Here is a 24,479-nt window from a genome sequence, read left to right as displayed (position 1 = left end):
CTCAAAACATTCCCCATGCACAGGCACAGGGCTTAGGTAACACATGCACACCAGGGATATACTGCAATGTATTGTTGTGGGTCCATACTTGCTGTTATAAACTTACATTCTTTTATTTATATCTAACTTTTTGACCAGCATGGATCTCAACCAAACTAATATCAGGTTTCCAGGTGGTCACCCATCTAGGTACTGACCGGATCTAGACCGGTTTAGGATCAACAAGATGGCCATCTACGCTATCACTCTAGGAGATCTACACTATCTTGGCATAACGTGCCAATCCTCTAAAAGTCTGCAGGAAATCTGTGGCCAAGCAAGGATTTGGACACTGGTCTTTCCGATCCCATCCACCAAAACACAATGGATCCAGTCCATGGTCCTATCAAGCAGCAAAGCTCAGAGACCTCATTACGCAGGATGCCTGAACAGCTCATTGCATCGCTCTTCGTTCTATGCAGGGGAGCAAAGAGATTGCAGATCGAAGCAGGAAGCTCGATTAAGATATCGTATCGATTAAGATAATCTTAATCTCAAGGAGGACGAGAAGATAAACCGGCCATCTCGTTCCAACGGGAAGAAATCAATCCCATGCACGAAATACACAAGACGGCACACAACACGGCGAGGAGGAGAGGAGAGGAGAGAATTTGACAAGACAGCCAGGAGGAACAGGAAAAGACTGATAGCGGATGCTCACATCCAAGGATTTACCTTCGCTTTGCTGGCTTCCTGCACTACCACTTCCGTAGCTGAAGCCAGGGTCCTGGTACGCTGGCGGGAAACAGGGAGGGCCAAGGGGGTACTGGTAAGGGTAGCCTTGGCCCAACGGCCAAGGCGTGGCCGAGTGCGGGAGGGGGCCCAGTGTGTCTTGGTCCGACGCGCCGCTCGAACCGTTGTTAAGGTTCAGGGCAGCCAGATCTAGGAGTGGAGGTGGAGGGAGAGAAGAAAGGCAAGTCAGTGTGGCAAAGTCCAAGAGGCCCTCTTTCTTTGCAGGGGTTCGGTTCTGGCCTATTGCCGCAGATCTCAAAACCACAAATAACGAGACCTTAACCCTACGGAATTTGTGGGGGGGGGCGGTTGGTTCCTAAGCACACGGAAGTGTGCTAAAAATTGACAGAAAAATGTGGCGAGCAGGAATAAGTTGGGATGGGCACGAACCTGTTTGGTGTTCTATTCTTAGAATGGCAAACAGGTTCGGAACCCCGCATTTGATTCGAACCGGTTCGAACGCAGGAGTGGGGGTGGCTTTTAGGACGGGGAGGGTGCACCCCCACCGTGCTTCCCTCTCCAGCGCTCTGCAGATAAATAGTCCCGCGGGGCGGCAGCATACCTCCCTGCCGCCCATTGCTTCCCTGACTGGAAGTGACCGGAAGTGCCTTGCACACATACACACATCACACCCATGCACCCTCCCCCATCCTTAAAAAGCCACCCCCGCCCCACCTTTGGCTCGAAGGGAGCCGGTTCTGTGCACATCCCTAGGAATAAGCCCAGTACCTTGCTCTCCAACCATGACCCCCAAATGCCCAAATCCTCCCATCACCCCTTTTAAGAAAAGAACCACAAAAGAGCCGTGATACAAAATGGCAGCCAGAAATGACACCAGAAGTCATTTCCGGCAACTAGGGAACCCGTGGATAGCCCCTTTTTCACCCTGCAGTTCCGGAAACTGGGTCTCTATTACCAGGTCACGGATACCCGAAACTACAGAAGGTGAACCCGTGAATAACAAGGGCATGTAGTAATAATAACGGATATTAATCTATGAGCCAGCTGGTGGGGTCAGTACCATCTGGGGCGGGGGGGGGGGCGGGTGCCCACTGTGATTTTTAAACGGGTCTTAAGACTTCCAAGCTATTACTGCCAATGCGCCGAAGGAAGGACTTACTCCCGCAGAGGTCGCCGAAGACGTAGTAACACTGCTCCGAGAAGGTGATTTTGTTCACAGTGTGCCTGAGGTAGCCATGTTTCAACATGCTGCTGGCATACTTGCGGGCCTCCCTGCGGTCTTTGAAGCCTTCCACATGTGTGTAAAGCCAATCTACAACGTCGGCTCCTGTGAACGTGAAGAAGATGGTAATAAATACCACTGGCAGTCTGCTGAGTAATCCTTACAGTTCTCCTGTGGAAATGCAATCTGCAATCTGCAACCTGCTACACCACAACTTTTTATTTGTTAGCTGCCCCATAAGAAATTGTCCTCTGGGCAGCTTACAACACAACATTAAAACATGAGATAAAAAACACATAACACATTAAATCATAACAGACCGAGGTGGGGGGGGGAGAGAAAATTCAAAATACAATACAAACAATTTTTAATTGTTTAAAAACAATTAAACCACTTTTAAAACATTTTTTTAAAAAAAACCCAGTTACAATCAGATCAATTTTTTTTTAAAATTAAATTTAACAGGCCTCCGTAAACAAAAAGGTCTTCCCCTGGCATCTAAAAGAACAAAGCGATGAAGCCAGGTGAACCTCACTGGGGAGGCTATTCTATAAACAGGGTGTCACTGCCGAAAAGGTCCTTTCTCTAGTAGCCACCCGCCTCACCTCATTTGGCAGGGACACCTGGAGGAGGGCTTCCGAAGAAGATCTTAACGACCAGGTTGGGACATATGGGGCAAGCCACTCTCAAGAAACGAGTATTGTTATCCCCATATGGCAATGGGGGGAAGTGAGGTGGAGGATACATGACTTGCCCAAAGTTATCCAGTGAGTCCTTGGCAGAGGAGCAAGCAGTCCCTACGGTAATCTGCCCCCCCCCCCGCCCGCCATTTAGAAAATCTCTAACCCCAGCTAGCATCAACCATAACTAAGACTGGGAAAGGAAGGAGTGTACGGTCCTTACTAAAAGCAACAGGCTATATCATTTCCTTACTGCTCCATGCTCTTAACTCCTACACCAGGGCTGCACTGCCTCTTGGGCTCTCTAGTTGGTTTTGGACTACATCTCCCATCACCCCCAGCCACAGTGGCCAAAAGCCAGGGATTATGGGAAGTCTAGTCAGACATCTGCAGGAGGGCCACGGTTGTGCAGCTCTGCTCTGTGCTAAGCCTGTACTTCCAAAAGGTCCTGAAAGAGTTCCAGTGGCGTCAGGAGTTTGCAATTCCACACCCAAGACAACAGGGGGCGCTGTTGTCCTAGGCTCTGCTGCAGATGGCACTCCAGTATGGGAAAGGGGCCATTTTGCCGTAGAGCTGCCACGATTGTGTACTGGAAGCCCAGATTGTGTGCTGGAATTCCCAACTCACCCAATTCCTTAGCAAGCCAACAAATATCATGGCTGGTGGGTTTTTGTTTTTTTAAACTAACATTGTTCTATACAGCAATGGTTCCCAGCTTTGGGTCCCCAAATGTTGATGGACTACAATTCCGACCACCCCTTTGGCCACTGTGGCTGGGGATGATGGGAACTGTAGTCCCGTGAGATTATTTCTGTTGCTGGATGGTGGAGCTGCTTTTTTCAACCCCTTATTGGGAACCGTAGTCCAACGGAACTCAGAAACGTGTCTCAGAAGCGCAAGGGACTCACCTATAACCGCGTTGGAGATGGTAATCTTCAACCACATCCTGTCCCGAATTTCAAGGCCCGAATCTGGTAACTGCATCACCTTGACAATGGTGGCCATGTCGCTTTTCACCGTCAAGGGAGATTCGTCCAGTTCTGAAAGCAAGAGAGGCAGGAAGCGTTTCAAGCAAAGCAAGAAATGGGAGGTAGCAGAGAAGCAGACAGAAAGCAGCGTCACACAGAGGCGGAAAGGGAGGCAGACGGCACCGAACTACCAAGTGCAACCTTCCGGAAAGTTCTTCTGCGTCAGCCATATTGAAATGAACTGGGAGGCAGGTCCATGTTTATTTGCAGGAGCGCCATTTTTTAGCTGGATTTTTTTTTTTTTAAGGTGGTCGATCTTTGTCCAAACTCCAGAAATAGTTGCCTAGATCAAACATGAGCCCTACCCAGTTAAGGCGGACCAATGGGCGGCCTCGGTGGGCGGAGTCATCATGGCAACGAGGATGACATCATAATTCTGGGACCTAATCAACCTGAAGTTCTGTGACTCGCCACAAGGGGCAATAGAGCCCCAAGTGGAAGATTCTAGAGTGCTGAATTAAGACAACGCCCTGCAGAAAACCACAGTAATTGCCCCCAAAGAAATAAAGCATTTGCCAAAGACAGACTGGGGACATTTAAATCCACATCCACAGAAAACATCATCAACTGCACGCCCTTTACCCACAAGGCTCCTGGGGTCCATATGCAACGTATCTTGGCATGGGCTGGAAGTTAGTTCGGTTAGTAGCAAAAAAAGCAACGTGTGTTTGTTTGCTTTGAACAACACGCCAGTTTGAACATGTGGGGAGCAATAAACTAGAGAGACCATTTGCTTTTCCCAATCAAGATGGCTTCCAAAATTGCCAGAGATGGAAATTTGGTTGCATCAAGAAATGGGAGTCGTTTGGTTTGGTTCTAAGACGGGCAAACTTGGCTCGCCAGCTATTATGGAACTACAGCTCCCATCCTTGCTGGCCACAACAAATTGTAGCTGGGGATGATGGGAGTTGTAGTTCCACAAAATCTGGGAATCCGTGCCAAAGGGAACAGCAATCAGGGCCCAATAGCATCCCTGCAGCTCCAAGGTTTCAAGCAAGAGTCTCTTCCAGCCCTACCTGGAGATGCTGCCAGGGACCAAACCTCTACGACTGAGCGACAGATGAACGCAGAGCTGCCAATCAGAGTCAGACAACTGGTCCATCTAGCCCTTTACTGCCTATCCCTGCTAACTGGGCAAAGAGGCACCTTTTCAAAGTGGCGATTCTCTTGTATTTAGCAGGGGGAGAGCAACTGGCCCTCTCCACCCCCAGCACAGGACCTCCAGTGACTGTTGCTGGTGTCTCTCTTATGTTTCTTTTTAGATTGTGAGCCGTTTGGGGACAGGGGTGCATCTTATTTATTTATTATTTCTCTGTGTAAACCACCCTGAGCCATTTTTGGAAGGGAGGTATAGAAATCAATAATAATACTAATAATAATACACTGACTGGCAGTGGCTTTCTGAGGTTTCCGGGCGGGGTCTCATCCCAAGCAATGGACCTGGGATTGTCTACATGTGCAGACGCCCTTCTGCTGACCCCATCCCTTAAGGGGAACATCTTCCAGCATGCAGATGTAGTCACCCATCCAAATGCAAAACAGGGAAGACCCCATTTAGCAAAACCCACACTTGCTACCACAGGCCCTGGATGGCTCCATTGACTTCCCTCATTGGTTAAATCAGCCACACTTGGGCCGGATAAGTCAGTTTGGCGTGACTAGAATGTCTGGGCTGCACAAATGTTCCTTTGGAGCTGCTGTTTTGGAACGGCATGTTCCGGGTCTGGCTTCATATTTTCAAAAGCCCTGCTTAAAACAAAAAGAATACGGAGTCTCGGCAGGCATCGACCCTTCCCTTGATCAGATATCCTTCTAGAGTTCCAAGCTCTGAGTGCCTGCCAGTGTAGATTCCCACCCCCCTTGCCCCCTTAACTTTCCTCCGCCACGGCTCTTATCTCAGCGACGTGATTCCGAGACACTTTTTGTCCCGCGTATCGGGCTCATGTTCCCACCCATCATGTCCCACCCGATACTCTCGCAGCGGGGCAAGAATGCAAGGTATGTAACCAGCAGAACACCGACGACTCTCCAAAAGCCTCAAGAATGCTCAAAATCGGGACCGGGGCGGGGGGCGGAATAGGATTCTTTTGATCGAGCACAGGCCATGGGAGCGTTTTGCTCGCTGATCATTCCCTCTGCCTTAAACTAATCCGGAGCCAAAAAGGTTATGAAAAATAAGAGGAGGTCTACGAAAAAGTAGGCAATCGCTCTCTTTTCGGAGGCCCAAGGTGAGTCTCTTCGAAGAAACTGGCTTCTTTGAGAAACCAGGAGGAGACTGAAAGAAATCTTGGTACTGTTTCCCTCTAGGAGGATGATACTCTCCGGGATTTTGATGCTTGTTCCAGTTATTTATAAAAGGTATTTCTACCCGGCCTATCTAGGTTTCAGCCAAAAGCAGCCCAGGCCGCTCACGGCACGAAGGGAAAATATGAGACACAGAATTTTTCAAAATCGGCCCAATGGCCCTTATGTGTTTTCATCCCTCCTTATGCATTCCTCTTTTCAAGTGTTTCCCGGAATATATGGGGGACACTCTGGAAACACCCCTGGGGCATAGAAACGTGAAGTTCTCCTTGCTCTTGGAGAACTAATGGGAGGAGAGCTGGTCTGTTGGTCCATGGAGCAAGCATGAATGGTCCCCTTTGCTAAGCAGGGTCTGCCCTGGTTTGCATTTGAATGGGAGGCGAACTGGGTGAGCACTGGAAGATATTCTCCTCAGGGGATGGGGCCGCTCTGGGAAGATCACCTGTCTGCTTGCATGCAGAAGGTTCCAAGTTCCCTCTCCCAAATAGAGCCAAGAGAGATTCCCTCCTGCAACCTTGGAGAAGCTGCTGCCAGCCTGGGTAGACAATACTGAGCGAGATGGACCAAGGGTCTGACTCAGTATAAAGCAGCTTCTTATGTTTCCCACTACTGATGGCATGGGTTAGGAACATAGGATACTGCCTTATACTGAGTCAGACTGTTGGTCCATCTAGTTCAGTGTTGCCTACTTTGACAGGCAGCAGCTCTCTACGGTTTCAGGCCAAGGTCTTTCCCAGCCCTGACTGGAGGTGTTGTCAGGGATTGAACCTGCAACTTTCTGCATGCAAAGCAGATGCTCTTCCACTGATGGTCCCCCTCCCCTAAGGGGAATCTCTTACAGCACTCACAGGTAGTCACCCAAACCAAGGTGGGCCCTGCTTAGCAAATCAAATCAAATCAAATCACCTTTATTATAGTCTTTGACCAGTGTAAAGTAGGTTACAAAGAGGAACATTCAAGCTTACTACCCCAAGCCCAGCTCTTGATTTCCCTCAAAAGAAGTCATCTCCTGATCCACCACTCACTGGAACCCATATTTGACTGGTCAATCTCCCTTCAAAAGGCCGGGATCCACTTTTTACCTTAAGGGTCGCTGCCACTTGGAACGGTGCCTTTTGCTGACAAAAAGGTACCCCCGAGTTTCCTGCTCCCCACAAAGTGGTAAACCAATGACAAAGAATTCGTTGGGTTGCTTCCGCCATTTTGCTTTTTGCGGGGCATCTTTGTGTGGGTCGGTTTGGCTCTACACTGCCCGGTTCTGGCGGCAGTGCGACTTACTTTCCGAATCGGGGATTGAGCTTGTTAGTGAGGAGCTGGTAGAGGTGATGGTGCTCACGGAAGGGCTCATACCGTAACGGGGGTACGCTCCCGTCAGGGCCGTGGTATGAGAGATCCAGGCCGCGGGGTCGATGGGTCGCACTGGCTCAGCTGAAGGACGCAAGACAGAAAGAAGAGGAGATTTGAAAAACCAGAAGACAATGATGCTACGTGCACAAAAGAATCCCAAGGACCATAATCTTCCTTCTGCTCAGCAGAACGTCTCCCGGGACTTCTTTGCACTGTGCCAGGTTCACGGGGACATAGGAAGCCACTTATGTTGGTCTATAAACTAGGGTGTGCACAAAACCGGTTCGCCTGGTTCGAGTCCAAGTCTCAAAATGGCATGGTTTGGGCTGTTGGCAGCAGCCATTTTGAAGGCCACCGTGCATGCGCACTGGCCATCTCCATGACCGGGGCCACACAGATGTCCGGTGCGCATGCGCGGGAGCCTCAAAAATGGCCGCCGGCGGCACAGAGAGGTCCGGAATGGGCCGAAAACGGGGTCATGCAGGGGTCGAGCCGGTTCGCACTTCCCTACCGTGAACCCACAACCATATAGCAACGGCGGTGTCGTGGCCTCATCAGTGATTTGAGACTGGGTGTGCGAAGGTGCAAAAGCTTTGTCGGGCGTGGGAGGGAACAGAGTGAGAGCGTGGCCGAGGTAGTTGTGGGGCGCTACGAAGCCCCTGGATTGGCTAGGCTTGGTGTCTTTGGTCAGACGGGACCCGGCCATAAATTTGTTCCATTTGGTAATCCAGATATCAAGAGCCGCCCAACGTCAACCTGCTATGAATCCCACGATCTCTGATCTATGGGGGTTTTCTACTCCATAGCACGGAAGGCTATTCCAATGACGAATCACTCACCCCTGGGAATTGTGAAGTAACTCCTCGGCGTTGGGTCCCAGCATTTCGCCACCGTGAGGCTGATGGGGCTGGAAAACGGAGGAAAATTAAAACTAAACAAGCAATTAAAATAAAAACAAGCAATTAACAAGCAATTAACAAACCAAGCAATCTCACAACCAATTAAAACACCAACCATTAAAAAAAACACCACAATCCAAAATGGTCCTACACCTGAGGCATCGGGGACAGCTACCCTCTGCCCCCAGAAGCTCCAGATTCCACTTTGACTCACACCAGTCTCCGTTAAGTTCCACCTCATCCCACCACGCTCCGCCCCTAACCTATGAGGCTCCACCCCTTAGCTTCCAGGCTCCACCTCCAAGCTTCGGGGACTTAGAAATCTCGTTTTGACCAACCTCCATCAGGTCTAACTTTCAGGGCTACAACGCTATACAAGTTCTCTCCTGGCCTAACCCAAGACTGAACTTAGGAGCTGCGTTCTCAGTACCGTCCGCCAACAGCAAAGCACAAACCATCCACCGCATTACTCACCCTGGCTTGGAGACGATTTCCCGTAGCACCCGCACCGCGTCGTCGTTGCTCATGTTCTCAAAGTTGACCTCGTTCACCTGGAAGGCACCACGAAAGGATCATCATTTCTGGTGGAGCTCACCATCGGATCATCAGCCAGGGTCACACAAGGAGGACCTGTGCCCTTCGGAGGCCTGGACGGCAATCGCAAAAGCTCCACTGATTACCAGTTAGTGGGGCTGTACAATGCCAGGTCGGGAACGGCCAGATACGGTCTATTTTGGAGGAAGTTGGAGGAGTTCCCAATCCAAACTTGGAAAGCTCGTTTCAGTTCGGACTTCTCTGATCTCTGGCTGAGATCTTTAAAACGATCCTGAGTACCCGATATCACTGTCCCACTCACAGGCAATAAAGTTGGAGAAATCAGAGTTTTCTGGAGCTCCAAATGACAATGAGAGTCTGCCCTTTTTTATTTTTGGGCTGTGGGGGAAAAACTCCATTTTCTGCCCTCTGTCCTTTTTTTAAAAAAAAAATGTCCCGCCCATTTTAAACTCACATTTTAGAAGCGGCCGATTTCTAGTTTCCCTCTGAAATTGTCTGATGCTACATCACTTCCCCGCAGAGTCTCAGATGTTACATCACTTCCCCTGTGAGTCCCTAGCGATGCATTACTTTTATCCTGGGTTTCACAGGTGAGTATCCCCCCGCTGATTACTTTAAAAATTAACTGAATGGTTGGGAAAATCCTGATCTCGACATTCTGAAGGGCCCAAAGGAACCCGGACCAACATATGTGGGATCGGGTCAGATTGGGTCGGACCCGATCCCAACATTTGCAGTCGTGCACAGCCACACCAATTAGCTTCTGCACTAAATTCACGGAGCTGGCTGAGATCTTTAAAACGATCCCGAGTACCTGGTATCGCTGTCCCACTCACAGGCAATAAAGTTGTTGAGGGGAAGGGGTTAAATTTCAGGGACACAAAAACAAGGGGAACATTCTCTAGGAGATCTTTTAAACACTAAATAGGCAGTGGAGGCTGGAAAAATGGAAGACCGAACGAATGATTTCGCGAGATCCTGTCCCATCAACTGCCACCAAGTCAAATCATCACCAGTACAACGTGTGGGTCAACGCCTTTTAAAGCCCCCCGTGGCCTAGATCCAGGATACCTGGGGGGCGGTCTACTCCCACACCTACCTACCTGTGTTCTGAGGGAGAATTTGAAAGAGGAGGGGTGGCCCCCCAGCACGTTTTCTCAGAGGGGCTCCAGGCATAAGGAGAAGCAAGGAGGAATGGGTGGGGTCATTTAAAGAGACGCGAGAGCTCTCGGCAGGCCAGAACGGCCAAGGCAAAGGTGCAAAACCCCATGGGAAGGGATATATCAGGATGCAAGTGTGTGAAAGTTAAGGTTCCCCAGAGGGATGTGTCACTGGCTGTCCCATAACTCACTTCCCCTTGGCTGGCCCTGGCCGTCCACCAACCTGGAGAAGCATGTCTCCTGGTTCAATCCGTCCGTCGGCCGCCACGGCCCCGCCTTTCATGATGGAGCCAATGTAGATCCCGCCGTCTCCCCGGTCGTTGCTTTGGCCCACAATGCTGATCCCCAGGAAATTGTATTTCTCTGAAATGGGGCAAAAAGGGATGGGGGGGAAAGATGAATGTATAACACAAAACCAGGGGGTCACTGACAGTGTCCCCTGTAACTGGGATTCCCAGATGTTGTTGGCTACGTCTCCCAATATCCCCGTCCCTGGAAGTAATGCCAGGTAGGGCTGGGAAAGACTCCAGCCTCAAAGCTTGAAGGGCTGCTGCCAGTCAGTGTAGGCAATATTGAGCTAGATGGACCAAGGGTCAGACTCAGTATAAGGCAGATTCCTGCATTCCTCCTCTTGCTTTCTTCTCTGCATACAGTGGCCGGCTCCCCCATGGCCATTCCACACACAGATCACATTCCACGACAGAACCTTCTCTCTCTCAAACATGCTGTGACATCACAGCAGCTCAGCCAATGGGCAGACTTACCCATATTGAGGGTCACAGTGATGATGTTCAACGACATGGTGGAGTCTGTGATACTGCTGAAGGAAGATGACTGGAGGAGAGAGAGAGAGAGAGAGGAAGAGGCTCATCAGAATCCACAGCTCCAGACTGTGGTTGTCAGAAGGGCCAGTTGGGCAAGCTGATCAAGAGAAAAGTAAGCTCAGGAAACAGCCCAAGGACAACATTCTCTACCACTTTGGACATCATACAGAGGCGTGAATCTGGGGAAGTAATTTTGTGGTACTTTTGCTTGGCGTGCAGAAAGTCCCAGTTTCAATCCCTGGCAGCATCTCCAAGTAGCATGGGAAGGACCTTTTTCTGAATCCCTGGGAAACCCTGGAGAGCTGCTGCCAGTCAGAGCAGACACTACTAAGCTAGATGGACCACTACTAAGTCTAGATGGACCATACTGATGGACTCAGTATGAAGCAGCTTCCTAAGCCCCTATGGATAAATACTTCAATGCGACTTCCAGAGCATGCACTCTGCCACCTTTGCCCGCACAGCAGTCGGAATAATTTTTATTTCCGACAGTGGTTCAAAAACTAGATCAGGTGTGACATCCGACGGATCGGTTGTGGATTATTCCAACCATCTCCTTTGGCATCTTCACGACCCACTTCAAACCTTGAGCTCAGATATCAGCTTATTTCGAATCGTTTGTGAGGATAAACCAGGGTTGCCCGATTCGGATGTCACAACCAATCTTGGTTTAGTCTGTGTCGCGTCCGCACCGGCCCAGTGGGCATGAACCGAAGATCGCCGGAGCTTACTCTGTCGATCTGACGCATCTTCTGTTTCCTCCGCCGGCGTTTGTGCTTCCGGATGAGACGGGATGAAGTGCTTTGTCCGGTCGAGCTGCTCAGCCTGGGGTTGGAGAAATCAGTGGACATTTCAGCAGACACAGATTTGAGAGGTAACATTTTCTTCCATAATTGGAGCCACCAGGCTAGGGGCCAGATGAAGCAAAAAAAAAAAAAAAAAGCTGGTCTAGAGCACTGTTGTTGAACCCCAAGCCATCACCCCAAGCTACCATTTATTGTGGCTGGGGATGATGGGAGTTGTAGTTCTACAACTGGAGAGTCAACATTGCCTACCGCTAGTTGAGCGAAAGAAGGTCTAAGTGAAATGTCTAGCTGTACCAATCGGGTGGTCCTAGAGTCAGCCACTTGTCCAGGATTGCCAGAAATCAGAATGTTCTCTCCAGGACGTAGGAAGAGCGTCATCCTGGAAGATTGCTTTCATGAATGTCATCCATTTTTCTGACAAGTTTTTCCTCCTGGGTCGGATTCGGCAGTGCTCGGCTGGACGTTCGCAGATACGAATTTTCGGCTGAAATTCGTGGGGGTTGTGGGGAGGTCAAACTGGGCCCTGAAAGTTCTCCTTAACTCACCCTTTTTTGGGCCGCTGCCGTCCTGTGATAGTAGCACAGCTACATTGGTTGAACCCCGTAACCCAGCCCTCCACCAACCTGAAGTTGAGCTCCCTGAATAACTCTTTATCGAGCCTGTGTGAAACTTCGGCCAAAGCTGAATACTCTGAAGTCCCCTGGCACCAAGTGGAGGTAACCACTCACCTATAAAGCCCTTAACATCTTGGGACCAGACTATTTAAGAGAGCACCTCCTTTGGCATGAACCCTCCCGCCTTTTATGATCTTCTGGAGAGGTCCATTTACAGATGCCACCGGCTCGTCTGGTGGCAACCGCGGTCTGGGTTTCTCTGTGGCTGCCCCAGAGCTTTGGAATATGCTCCCTGCTGAAATAAGAGCATCTCCTTCTCTGTTTGTTTTCAGGAAGACCCTCGAGACTTCCCTGTTCTCGCAAGCTTTTAATTAAAATTTTAATAATTTGTTTTATATTGTTTTTATCGTGTTTTATGTATTTTAAACCTGTTATTTTGATGTTGGGATTTGTACACTGCTGAGAGATTTACAAATCAGGCAGTATAAAAATATGATAGATAGATAGATAGATAGATAGATAGATAGATAGATAGATAGATAGATAGATAGATAGATAGAAGGATTTATGTTTAGGTCAAAGAGGACTTGAGCTCAATTCGGAAGTCTCGGCAGAAACCACACTTCCCCCACTTCCATTTTTGTAAAGAAATTGAGTATTTCTCCTCCCCTGGATGGCAGGAGGGCCAGCTGCAATGGCTCACTAGGAGGGACAAAAGCACTCTGCATATGGCTAGAAATGCTCTTGCCTGGCCACCCGTGGACCTTGAAAAGATTCCCTCTCCTTACCAGTCCCAAATCAGCAACTCTCAGACAAGAGTGTGTCTTGTCGCCACGAGCATGACTTGTCCCCTTTGCTAAGCAGGGTCTGCCCTGGTTTGCATTCGAATGGGAGACGACATGGGTGAGCGCTGTAAGAAATCCCCCTTAAGGGATGGAAAGAGCATCTCTAAGCTTGCATGTAGAAGGTCCCAAGTTCCCTCCCGGGCAACATCTCCAAGACAGGGCGGAGAGAGACCCCCGCCTGCAACCTTGGAGAAGCCGCTGCCAGTCCGGGTCGGCAATCCTGAGCCAGATAGACCAAGGGTCTGACTCAGTATAAGGCAGCTTCCTACGATCCTATTTTCTGAATTACAGAAAAACCCTCCGAAAGAAAAAGAACAGAAGCCCAGAGATACTCACACACGCGTGTACCTCTCCTCGCCGTAGCCTCCTTTCCCAGACGGACACACCCACCCGCCCCGTTTTAAGAACAAGTGGGGCCGCCACAGTTCCTCCGTCCCACAAAAGCTTTGTTATTTTCCTTTGGGTACAGAAACCCTCCTCCTCCCATCTCTCCCCCCCCCTTCGCCTTCCCAGCAGCCCCCGCCGACGGAATGTCTTATCCGCTTATGAACTTCATCTCTGTAATATTAAACAACATACCTTGCCGCATTCCAGCCCTGCTGTTCCCCCTGGCCGGCCGGCCGGCCCCAACAGTAACGTGCGTTTGCCAAAGCAGCTAGTCTTAGCTCCCAAGGACGGAGGGGGGGGGGTGTGTGTGGCCACCACGGCCACTGGGGGCTTGTGTTGCCCTAAAGGGAGGAACGAGGGCAGACTCTCCCCTCTGATTGTGGGGGGCATCGTTACACAAACACACATTGTCCAGCAACCCCCCTGACTTCTCGTAATCCCGTCCGGCCGCATATCTCGCTGCTATGGAAATATTCCATTTATTTACAAAAATGGAAGAAGGCGGGGGGGGGGGCGCAAATCAAGACACCGAGTTCCCTCGGGAGGCCTAAAGGGGAGGTCGGTGGGCCAAGGCGCTTTGGCGCCTTTGGAGACCGGCGGTCTGTATTATTATTGTTATTTATTTAAGGTATCACAGACGTGGGTCGGGGCCAGCAGGGATGGCACAGAAATCAAGGACGGCGCGCCGGGACGAACGTTGACAATCCTAGCCCCTACAGCCGGGAGGTCTCAGAATGCCGGGCAAGTGCCCCAGGTCGTGAGGGGGTGGGAGGCAGTGTGGCGTAGCGGTTAGAGCAGCAGTGTCTTTTTAATGGGCGAGGCTCAAATGTGAAAGAGGTGCCCACTCCGGGAACTTTTGTTGGAAAATGGGATATAAATTTTCGTCATATTCGGATCCGTGGCCTCTATCCCTGCCTGACCCCCCACCTCCAGCTCCTGAGAATCACTGTGCCATCCAGCCATCCCTACGCCAGTGCTGGGTAGGCAGTTAAGGGGCCACACCACCACCTGGGGCCCTTGCCCCACATTCTGTTGCCTCCTGGTGGTGGGACGGGGTATTTCCGACGTCATAAATCTGAAATTTCCAATGCTTGCAGCCTATAGTTTCGTGATTAATCCCTAGAAGAGTTGCTAGTCACTAGGACAGTTCACTGCTCCTTTCCTCTCCCCCCACCTGATCTTTCCTTGTGATCCACTTGTGGAACTCTCTGCCACAGGATGTGGTGACGGCCAACAACCTGGATGGCTTTAAGAGGGGCTTGGATGACTTCATGGAGGAGAGGTCTATCGAGGGCTACTAGTCAGAGGGCTGTGGGCCACTTCCAGCCTCAAGGGCAGGGTGCCTCTGAGTACCAGTTGCAGAGGAGTAACGGCAAGAGAGAGGGCATGCCCTCAACTCTTGCCTGTGGGCTTCTTAGAGACATCTGGTGGGCCACTGTGCGAAACAGGATGCTGGACTAGATGGGCCTTGAGCCTGATCCAGCAGGGCTGTTCTTATGTTCTTAATACAGTGCATGACTCATCAATGGGCCCCTAGTGCGTCCGTATTTATTTAAAATATTTATGCCCTGCCCCTCCAGGGCCCGACTGCTTGGGACAGGCTCACAAACATCAGTCAAACCAACACACTATTTAAAAATATATAAAACTATTAAAACAGACACTAACTGAAACCAAGCCTTGGAGGAAACCCAAATGCAGAATGACAAGTTGGAATGTTAAAAGTTCAAGACCCATCGCACAGAGTTGCCGCTAAAATGCTAATGTTCCTCTCTGCAGAGAACAGTTTCTTAAGGACCCCGAGGGAGGGGCTGTGGTCAGCTCTTCCGGGAGGGCGCTCCGAAGCCGAGGGGCCACAACCGAAAAGGCCCTGTGTCTAGTCCCCGCCAGTCGGATCTCTGCTATTGGCGGGATGCTGAATCAAGGGTCCCAACAGGAAAAACAGAAAAAGAACTGTGCAAAATGTAGAAACAGAGGGGCCATGGAAAAGTTGCCAATAATTGCAAAAGCACAAACTGTGCTACATCTAAAGATCTAAGGATCTATGCGGAGGGAATAAACAAAACACATATATCGATTTTGTCTGTAATGGAAGATGCTATATTAATAGTCTAGAATGAATGGATAACAATAACAATTATCTTGCAAATAGTATCTGCACATACATGTGACAAAGAATCGAGGGTCCCAGCAGGTCCATATGGGTGGATAATTTTGACAGATACCCTGGATTGAAGCCATATAGGGCTTTAAAGTCAAGACCACCACCTTGAATCTAGCCCAGAAGCAAACTGGTAACCAGGGAAGCTGCCACAGGATGGGTGCAAGACTTGTGAAACGGCTCGAGGCAGCAGCCTGGGACAGCCGAAGCTTCTGAACTGTCTTCAAGGGTAGCCCCACCTAGAACGCATGGCAGTAGTCCAGCCGGACCAAGCAGTTCGTACCTGCTTGTGTTCTCGTCGTCATCCGAGTCGATGAAGCTGCTGGATTCCAACTCGCTGCTCATCATGGTGGAGGAGCTGTCGTAGGGGAGCGGGTGCTCCCGGTGCCTGTCGAGTTTCGGGTGCCCATTGACGCGGGAGACTGCAGAATGGAAGAGAGTAAGAGGCTGGCAGGTATTAGGCCAAGGGAAGGCGGGCTGTGTGCATGGGAGGCAGTGTGGTGCAGCGGTTAGAGCAGCGGTTTTTAAAAAGGACAGGGCTAAACAAATGAGGAAGTTCCCCCACTCACTACTGGAGGGGCAAGAACTGTGAAACACAATCAATAAACTTTAGCATGTATTGTGATTGTAGGAAAACTCCTGTGAGAATAAGTAGGGGCCAGCAATTGCCTTCAGCTGGGCCATGAGGAAAGAAATTTGAGAACTTCTTGGTTACAGGGTAGGATCCTGTCCAGGGAGACCCGAGTTCAAATCCCCACTTGACCACAACACTCCCATCAACTGCAACCTCCTCCCATACTGTGTTGTGGGGGTGGGGGAAGCCTATATATATTAGGGATGGGCTTTCAGAAATATCAGTAGGCCTGGCAGAGACGCTCTTCCACCCAGACCTTAGGGTGCCGGTCCGTGGCCTCCAAATGTCAGAGGGCTCCTGCCACCACCCAGTGCCTGCCACACTGCAAAGATCTTGTGCGTGGCCAATTCACAAAACATTATGTCATATTGCCAAGAAGAATGAGCCGGTTGTACCTCTGGAAATTTCTTGACACCCCCCCCCCGGCCAAATTCACTCAAAGGCATTTTAAATTTGCACGGGAGAGCAAGGTCAGCAAGGGTCACCCAGAGGAATGAGCCGATCCAACCTCTGAACCACACAGAATAGCTGAAACCCTCCCAAAAACTGCTTTAAAAAAAACAAAAAAAACCACCTCCCCAACCACGGATACTCGGGACACGGTTGGCAAGACTTCTCACAATTTCCCGTTCGCGTAAACTCAAAACCGCGGTTGGTAAAACCGTGGTTGCCAAGGGATGACTGTACTGAGAATTTGACCACCAAAGACTGAAAGTCGAGCGTGGTGATCACCTCTTTTCCATCTCTAGAGCAGCAGATCGGGTCAAAAATCACCCCGAGCGTCCCTCTCCCCAGATGGTTTAGGTACCAGCCTTTAAGCACTGCCAAATCCCTGACCGGTTCAAGCAGCTCTGGAGGACATGTCCTCGCAATCTTGCCCCGTGTGCGGCCACAACGTTTAGTAAGGATTAGCTACCCAGTAGGACCAAATTCTTAGCCATTGCCTTCTAGGGGTCCAGAAAAGAGCCTAACATGTTTGGGCATCACCAAATACCTTCCGTTCACCCAGTCCCTGTCAAATTCTGGAGCGTGGGCTTGAGGGAATGTGATTTGTGACCGGACGGAAAGGGACGGCTCGTCCCAGGTGTCCGATTCAGGGCCGAACACAGATCCTCCATTCAATAGCAGGTCAATCATTGATCCCAGGCAGTTCAAGGGGGGGGAAACTCATCCGTTCCCATCTATTATGGAGAATTAATAGCCCATATCGCTTGTGGTTTAAGACCTAAAAGAGGGGAAGAGGGAGAATTCACACAGAGAGGGCAATTCTGAGAACAGACTAAAATCCTTCAGAGGGCACCAAGAGGACAGCCAGAGTGACGTAATGGTTAGCGTTGGACTAGGAGCGGGGAGACCCGAGTTCAAATCCCCGTTCAGCCATGAAACTCACCGGGTGACCCTGGGCCAGTCACGTTTCTCTCAGCCTAACCTACCTCACAGGTTTGTTGAGCGGAGAAACAGAACCATGTACACCCCTCTGGGCTCCTTGGAGGAAGAGCGGGATTGAAGTGTGGATAGATAGACAGACACACAGACAGAGACAGACAGACAGACAGACAGACACACACACACACACACGTTGGGCTACATGGAAATTATAGTCAGAGCTACCATTTTGTTTCCAGAGTATCTCAGTTTTCACTTAACACAAAAGCAGCAAGTTTCTAGTCCCTGTGGTCAAACGGGCCACGGGAGGCAGTTACTGCTCAAAGGTAACCAGTTCTCTGACAGAAATGTCTCGGAAAAGGCCCAAACTTGGGGAGAAGCATCCTCGGTTTCCCCTTCCGCCAACTTGAGTACCACCGTAGACCATTAAATGACAGCCCCAACAGCGCTACCTAAAGACACCTGATACCTACAAGAACGGGTAGGAGGCGGAGCTTCCGGGTAGCATTTGACTGGATCCAGCGACCTCAAAAGGCGGCGGCCCCAAGCGGGACAGTGTTTCTTATCACCGACGGGTCTTGGAGGGGAACGAGGTTGACGGGCCGTGTCCTCGGGGGGCCCGGCCCGCTGTGGCTGTCCTCGACTAAAACATTCCAGAAACATGGAGGTGACCATTTTGGAGACCACGCTTTTGCCCTTTTTCCTGGCACGGTGTCCAGTGCCCAGCTGCCAGCCACCGAAGGTGCCAATTCTCACCTCATACTCGAGTAAGGTTTAAAAATAAAGAAATGGAAAAAGAAACCTGACACCCCACCAGACGGGTTGGCGGGGGGCGCGCGGGGGGTTATAACTTCAGCTCTCCAGCTGAGGTCTTAAGCAAATTCCACGCCTGAAGGCTGAAAATTTACGGAAAATGCATTCACAGATTGGTAAGCCTCTTCCTCCGCGGCGGAATTCCAAGGAGGTGGTCGCCTGAGGAATAAATCTACCACCAAGCACAGGCTGAGGAAAGACAAAAGACAAAATTGTTGTATTCCCGTGACGGTAGCCGTCTCCAACCCCACAAGACGCACCCAATTCCTCGCCCGAAATTGGGGCAACGGTTACAAGAGTTCCGTTTTCATGATCATCTCCGGCAGCCTCCAAATCCTTTTTATTTCTAACTGGGATACTGAAACACATGGGATAAACCCTCTTTATCTGTAGGCTGTTTCAGCTTTGCTCCGTTGCCTTCTGCTCACAGGGGCGGATTATCGAAAAGGGTGCGCAGGGGTGACATGGCTCTTTGATTTGAAACATCCGAGGGTTTTATTATTCTCCGTAGGCCAACACAGAATGGGAAATTTTGGATTTTCAAAGGGGGCACCCCACGATCCAACAGAGATCCACAAGGGTTCCAAACCTTGGATCCCCAGATGTGGGGGGGCTACAACTCCCATCATCACCCCACCACAGTGGTGTCTGCCCTTTGACCATTTTGGCTGGGGATGATGGGAGTTGTAGTCAACAACATCTGAAATCCCTGTGACAGGGAACATCGCCGGGTACCCTGGTTTATGCTAACAAAAACTAGCCAGAACACTTTTCCAAAACAGATATATCTACATGCAGAATTTAAAATCCAGGCCAAAGACTTATATTTCAAAAAATCAGACATGTTGGCATGGCATGTGCTAATTTGTTTAGAGCTGGGCTGCATAATTTCAACCCCCCAGCTGCTCTTGGATTAACAGCTTCCGTCATCCCTCACTACTGGCCACTATGGCAGGGGGTGATGGGAGTTGTAGTCCAAGAACAGCTGCCGGGCTGAAGTTGGGGAGCCCCGATTTCAAGGTATGTTAAAGGGGACAAAGAGAGAGAGAGAGAGAAATCTCTTCTTCTCTTTTGAGAAGAGCTCTTTCTCAGGAGAGGAAGCATAATTAACAAAGGGGCGTCCACAAAACACAAGAGTCACGTTCGGCCCAGCTCAGAGATGGATTCGCACTCCTAACCCCCATGCGCTGTTCACACACAGCCCAGCCCTGAACTGGCAATTCAGGCTGCCAAATTAGAAATGAAAGCCGTCCACGTTTGAAATTCCTGACATCTTTACTCTCAAAACAAACCAGTCACGTGGAGAAGAATGGGATCCAGCGGGCTCTCCTTCACCAGAGGCTTTCAAACAGAGGCTGACCTGTCAGGGGTGCTTGAGCAGTTCCCTGCCCGAGTGGGGGTGGCCTAGATGACCTCCAAGCGCCCTTCCAATTCTAAAATCCTCAAATTCCACGAGAGCCAGGATGCTTCGCAGCGACACATCTGCACAGACATGCGTTAAGGGACGCAGCGGGTGCCGATGCATACCTTTTAATCAGATTTCTAGAACCTATCCCTGTTTTAAATGGACTTTAATGCTTTTAAGGTTGTTTTTAATTTGTGTGGTTTTACTGTCACCTGCCCAGAGAAGCGAGTTTTGGGCAGTATATCAATTTTCTAAACTGGAGGTCATTCCCATAAGCACCTTTACGGCAGCATCTGCAACCTTCTCTTCCCCGCTGAGTTTATATCCTTAAACTATCCACAAAACTAGCTCTCTCTCTCTCTCTCTCTGACATCAATTATACCAAACTAACACTATGATCCTCTTTAAGGGATGAAAAGAAGCTGTGGTTATTCTTTTAACCCTCTGGGAATAGCAAAACATTGGCCCAAAGTATTTGGGGGTGGGAGAGAGAGAGCGACAGGGTGACTTAATCCAGTCAAACCAAAGTGCTCGGGATTTAAGCAACTATCGCCCCGCAAGCTTCTGAAGGATTAGAGGGGACTTAAACCGGAGGATTTTAGCTTTCGAGGGCTACGGAGCGGGACGTGGATTCCGCTCGTTCACGTACCAACAAAGAACAAGCGTGGGTCTAACTCACTTTTAAACCTCCTGGGATGCCTTGTTGGCTTCTCCTCCCTCTCCAGCCATCAATCCCAAACACCTCCATCAATCTGTTCCGACATCTCACATGTATGAAGATAGACTTATACTGCCTCCCCCCGCCTCCCGGCCCCGTCCAAAGCAAACCTTCAGCTCCAATCCAGTGTCTGTTTCCTGGGATCCCTCAGAAGCCCCTTCAAAGAAGTATCTCGCTTCGCTCCGCTCCGCTGTGCCCAATGATACCTTCCACACCCCAGCCGGCATCGGATTTGCCTCCTCCACGCCCCCTTGGAGTCCAGCCAATGAGGGGGGAGCTATGCAAATGTCCTCCTGGTGGCTACATTTCCTACAATTTCCTGGCTGGCCGGCTTCTAGAATGAATGGAGCCCTTCAGAGCGGCTAGCACAGAGAGACACCTTCCCAGGCCAGTGGCGGGAATGGGGGAATGGGACCCCCAAAGGGGTTTCTCCAAGGAGAGGGCCCTTTTCGGCTGACCCCCTGCAGCTTAGGAGAAATTATAATGCTAAGGAATATTATAATGCCTTTAATACAGATATATGGTGTGGCCACATCTGGAGTACTGCATACAGCTTTGGTCACGGTATCTTATTTATTGATTTAACATATTTTTATACCGCCCAAAACTTACGTCTCTGGGCAGTTTACAAAATAAAACAGAAAGTAAAACATGAGTTAAAACAAAAACAAAAAAGTTCAAAACATTACAACAATTAAAAAATTGTAAAACAATATTTTAAAACAGCATTAAAACCATGAAAACAATATTAATTAAAAGCCTGGGTGAACAGACGTGTCTTTAAAGAGACGTAGGTTTTGGGCGGTATAAAAATGTTTTAATAAATAAAATAAAATAAAATAAAGACTTAAGAAGAATATTGCAGAACTGGAAAGGGTGCAGGAGAGGGGAACCAAAATGATCGGTGGTATATAAATTTAAAAATAAATAAATAAATTCTTTGCCATGAGATGTGGTGATGACCACCAGCTTAGATGGCTTTCAAATGGGCTTAGACAGATTCATGGTGGACAAGTCTATCAATGGCTACTAGTCTGGTGTCTGTGGGCCACCTCCAGCCTCAGAGGCACGATGCCTCTCAATACCAATTGCAGGGGAGCAACAGCAGGAGAGAGGGCCTGCCCTCAACTCCTGCCTGTGGCTTCCAGAGGCATCTTGTGGGCCACTGTGTGAAACAGGATACTGGACTAGATGGGTCTTGGGCCTGATCCAGCAGGGCCGTTCTTCTGTTCTTATGACACGGGCTGCCATGACAGTTGCAAAAACGAAGACCACCAATTCGCTTTGCATGGAGAATGATCCACATTAAATCACACGACACACTCAACACACAAGAGTATTTGTTGGGCCTTGTGGCCAATTCACCCGGAACAGGTTCGCTCTGAAAATTCGCATGAAAGCAAAGCGAAAATTCAAAGCGAAAGCAGCATTCAGGGCGAATTCCGGCCCTTCTTCCGAGGACAGGTTTGCTCATGGGCTCGGAAGGGCTGGCATGGATCTTTCCAAAGACGGAGCCGGCCTTGTGGTAGTGAGCACGAATTGCCCCCCTTTGCTAAGCCGGGTTGCCATGGTTTGCATTTGGATGGGTGACCACATGCACACACGGTGCGGCCGTCGCTCCGGTGGAAGAGCCTCCGTTTTGCACGCAGAAGGTCCCAGGTCCAATCTCAGACGGCCTCTCCTGGTAGGGCTGGGAGAGCCTCCTGCCTGAGACCTAAGGGAGCTGCTGCCAGTCAGGGTCGACAATACTGAGCTAGGTGGACCAATGCTCATACTTGGTAGTCTAGTGCCTGCTCTGCAAGCACTCCAGGGCCAATTGCTCTGCAGCACTTTCTCCCGCAACAGCCGATCACTAGCCTGGGTTTGCTGCCCCCTCATTGGGGCAAGAAATGCCCTTTCGGTGTCCCCCCACAGAATCTCGCATGTGGCGCTACAGAAAAACATGGATACCGATGGATCAGGAAGAGGGCACCATAAGGGTCTGGGGGGGGGTGGAGGGGCGGATTAAGGAAAGAGATGAAAAGAACTAAGCACATGCGATTGGCTAGGGGGAAACCATGGCAACAGCCGACGGTGGAAAGCAGGGCAGGCCCAGGCACGCTATCCTTTGACAGATAAAAGGGGCGAGAAGAGGAGCAAAATGACTGATGCCCGAAAATCATGGTTGCTGGTTGAGGTTCTAGGCAGGAATCTTGCCCAGATGTGGCCAGCAGTTGCATCTGGGGCCTTCGGCATGCAAAGCAGATGTGCTACCACTGAGCTCTGCCCCCTTCTCCTCGGAAGCTGCCGTCTACTGAGTCAGACCATCGGCCCACCTAGCTGAGCGCCGTCTACTCTGACTGGCAGCAGCTCTTCAAGGATACAGGCACCAGTCTCTCCCAGGCCTACCGGGCGAGGCTGCCAGGGGACAGTGACGGGGAGATCGGGGTACCGTTGTGTCCAGCCAGGGCCGGCCCAAAAACGAGGTGCGGTGAGGCAAAAGGGGTGGGGAATAGAGCAGCAGGAAGTGCACACTCACACTTCCTGTTACTCCGTTCCCTGCACTGTTCTCCTTAGGAACGTAGGAAGCTGCCATATACTGAGTCAGACCTTTGATCCATCTACACAGACTGGCAGCGGCTTCTCCAAGGTTGCAGGCAGGAGTCTCTCCCAGCCCTATCCTGGAGATGCTGCCAGGGAGGGAACTTGAAGCCTAGATGCTCTCCCCAGAGCGGCACCGTACCCTGAGGGGAATATCTTCCAGTGCTCACACATGTAGTCTCCCATTCATATGCAACCAGGGTGGACCCTGCTTAGCAAAGGGGATGATTTATGCTTCCTTTCCCGAACCTACCACCTATCAACCTGCACCTGAATAGCAAATTGCTCAAGAGGCAGGCTCCGATCGGGCAGGGCCAAATCGTCTCCTTGGTCACCTGTTCCCCTCTGGGGTGAAAGCTGCAGTACCACTCTCTGGCCATCTGCAGTGGTGGCGCTGTAGTGCGGCGACGGTGAGGCTGGAAGTTCTCCCAGCTTGCAAACTGCTGCGGTACGGGAGAGGAAGTACGGATCTTAGCAGTACTGCCGCTTGAGATCCCCTGGTGTCTCATGCGCAGAAGAATGGGCCAGCAAAGACTCCGTGGCTCTCTGAACTGCAGACACATTTCTCTGCACTCCTTAACAAAGAGAGAGCCAAGCTCCAAGGTCAACTCGCTAATTAGGGAGGATCCACGATGGCCGCCGAAGACCAGCGCTACAGTCACATCTTTCACTCGGGTAGCCCATTGAAACCGAGTGCAATTCTCAGACCGCGGCTTCTCTCTCTCTACCCTCGCATCCAAGGGTCTGTTGGTTTCCACACTTTGAAGCGCCAGCGTCCCCTTAGGCCAAGGACGACTCAGTTGCCTGATCAAAGGTGAGGAAGGACACAATCTGACCTCCGGAGCTGTGCTTCATCCTAATTGCCCTAACCACTCAAAAGGCCCTTTTCTGAATGTAACAGCAAGCTCTCCGTCCTCTGATAGAGAAGAGCGAGAGCCCAGAGGTCAGGAAGCGTCAAGAGGTCTTGGCTGTTAGCGGAGAAAAGGCATCCGAAGTCGCTACGAAGGACAAAAAGCCACAGAGATTGACGGGGATCACCCATCTCCTTTGGGGGACTGGTTCAGTTTGTGCACTCGAACCGGGCCAGTTCGAATCGAACCCGGTTCAATTCGAACCGGTTTTGCATACCCCTAGTAACTAGTGTAACTGGGCTTCTCCAGGACAGAAAGCTCCTATGGTGGGAGGCACAGCCATTGTACACTGACCAAACATCCAAAAGTAAAGAGATGTCGTCTCTCGATCCATACAGTAGCCTCTTTAATCCAGCCCTCTGTCGGGCCCTGTGGGTAGCTGCCAATCATTCTTTGAACAACTCTCCAGCCCCACACCCTAGTCCCCATTGCCCCCAAGGCCAGCTCCAAAGACGCACAAGCAACAGT

At 50.4% G+C, this 24,479-nt stretch overlaps 1 protein-coding gene across 3 annotated transcripts in view; it reads right to left on the bottom strand.

The window, feature by feature from the left end:
* Positions 1-24,479, bottom strand: part of DVL1 (dishevelled segment polarity protein 1) — a 72,622-nt gene that overhangs the window by 7,980 nt on the left and 40,163 nt on the right. For 2 of the 3 annotated variants that reach the window (XM_053281243.1, XM_053281241.1), the window contains exons 5-14: positions 15,848-15,986; positions 11,483-11,576; positions 10,692-10,761; positions 10,151-10,290; positions 8,687-8,763; positions 8,153-8,220; positions 7,245-7,394; positions 3,543-3,674; positions 1,892-2,059; positions 715-921 (exon numbers count right to left, since the gene is read on the bottom strand). In XM_053281243.1, the coding sequence (XP_053137218.1) occupies positions 715-921; positions 1,892-2,059; positions 3,543-3,674; positions 7,245-7,394; positions 8,153-8,220; positions 8,687-8,763; positions 10,151-10,290; positions 10,692-10,761; positions 11,483-11,576; positions 15,848-15,986 (1,245 nt within the window). The remainder of the gene's footprint in view (positions 1-714; positions 922-1,891; positions 2,060-3,542; positions 3,675-7,244; positions 7,395-8,152; positions 8,221-8,686; positions 8,764-10,150; positions 10,291-10,691; positions 10,762-11,482; positions 11,577-15,847; positions 15,987-24,479) is intronic. The other variant, XM_053281242.1, reaches the window with a different exon arrangement.

The sequence above is a fragment of the Hemicordylus capensis genome, chromosome 16 (assembly GCF_027244095.1).
Source record: "Hemicordylus capensis ecotype Gifberg chromosome 16, rHemCap1.1.pri, whole genome shotgun sequence".
In the NCBI taxonomy this organism is placed as follows: domain Eukaryota; kingdom Metazoa; phylum Chordata; class Lepidosauria; order Squamata; family Cordylidae; genus Hemicordylus; species Hemicordylus capensis.
This window is presented reverse-complemented; position numbering and strand designations above follow the sequence as displayed.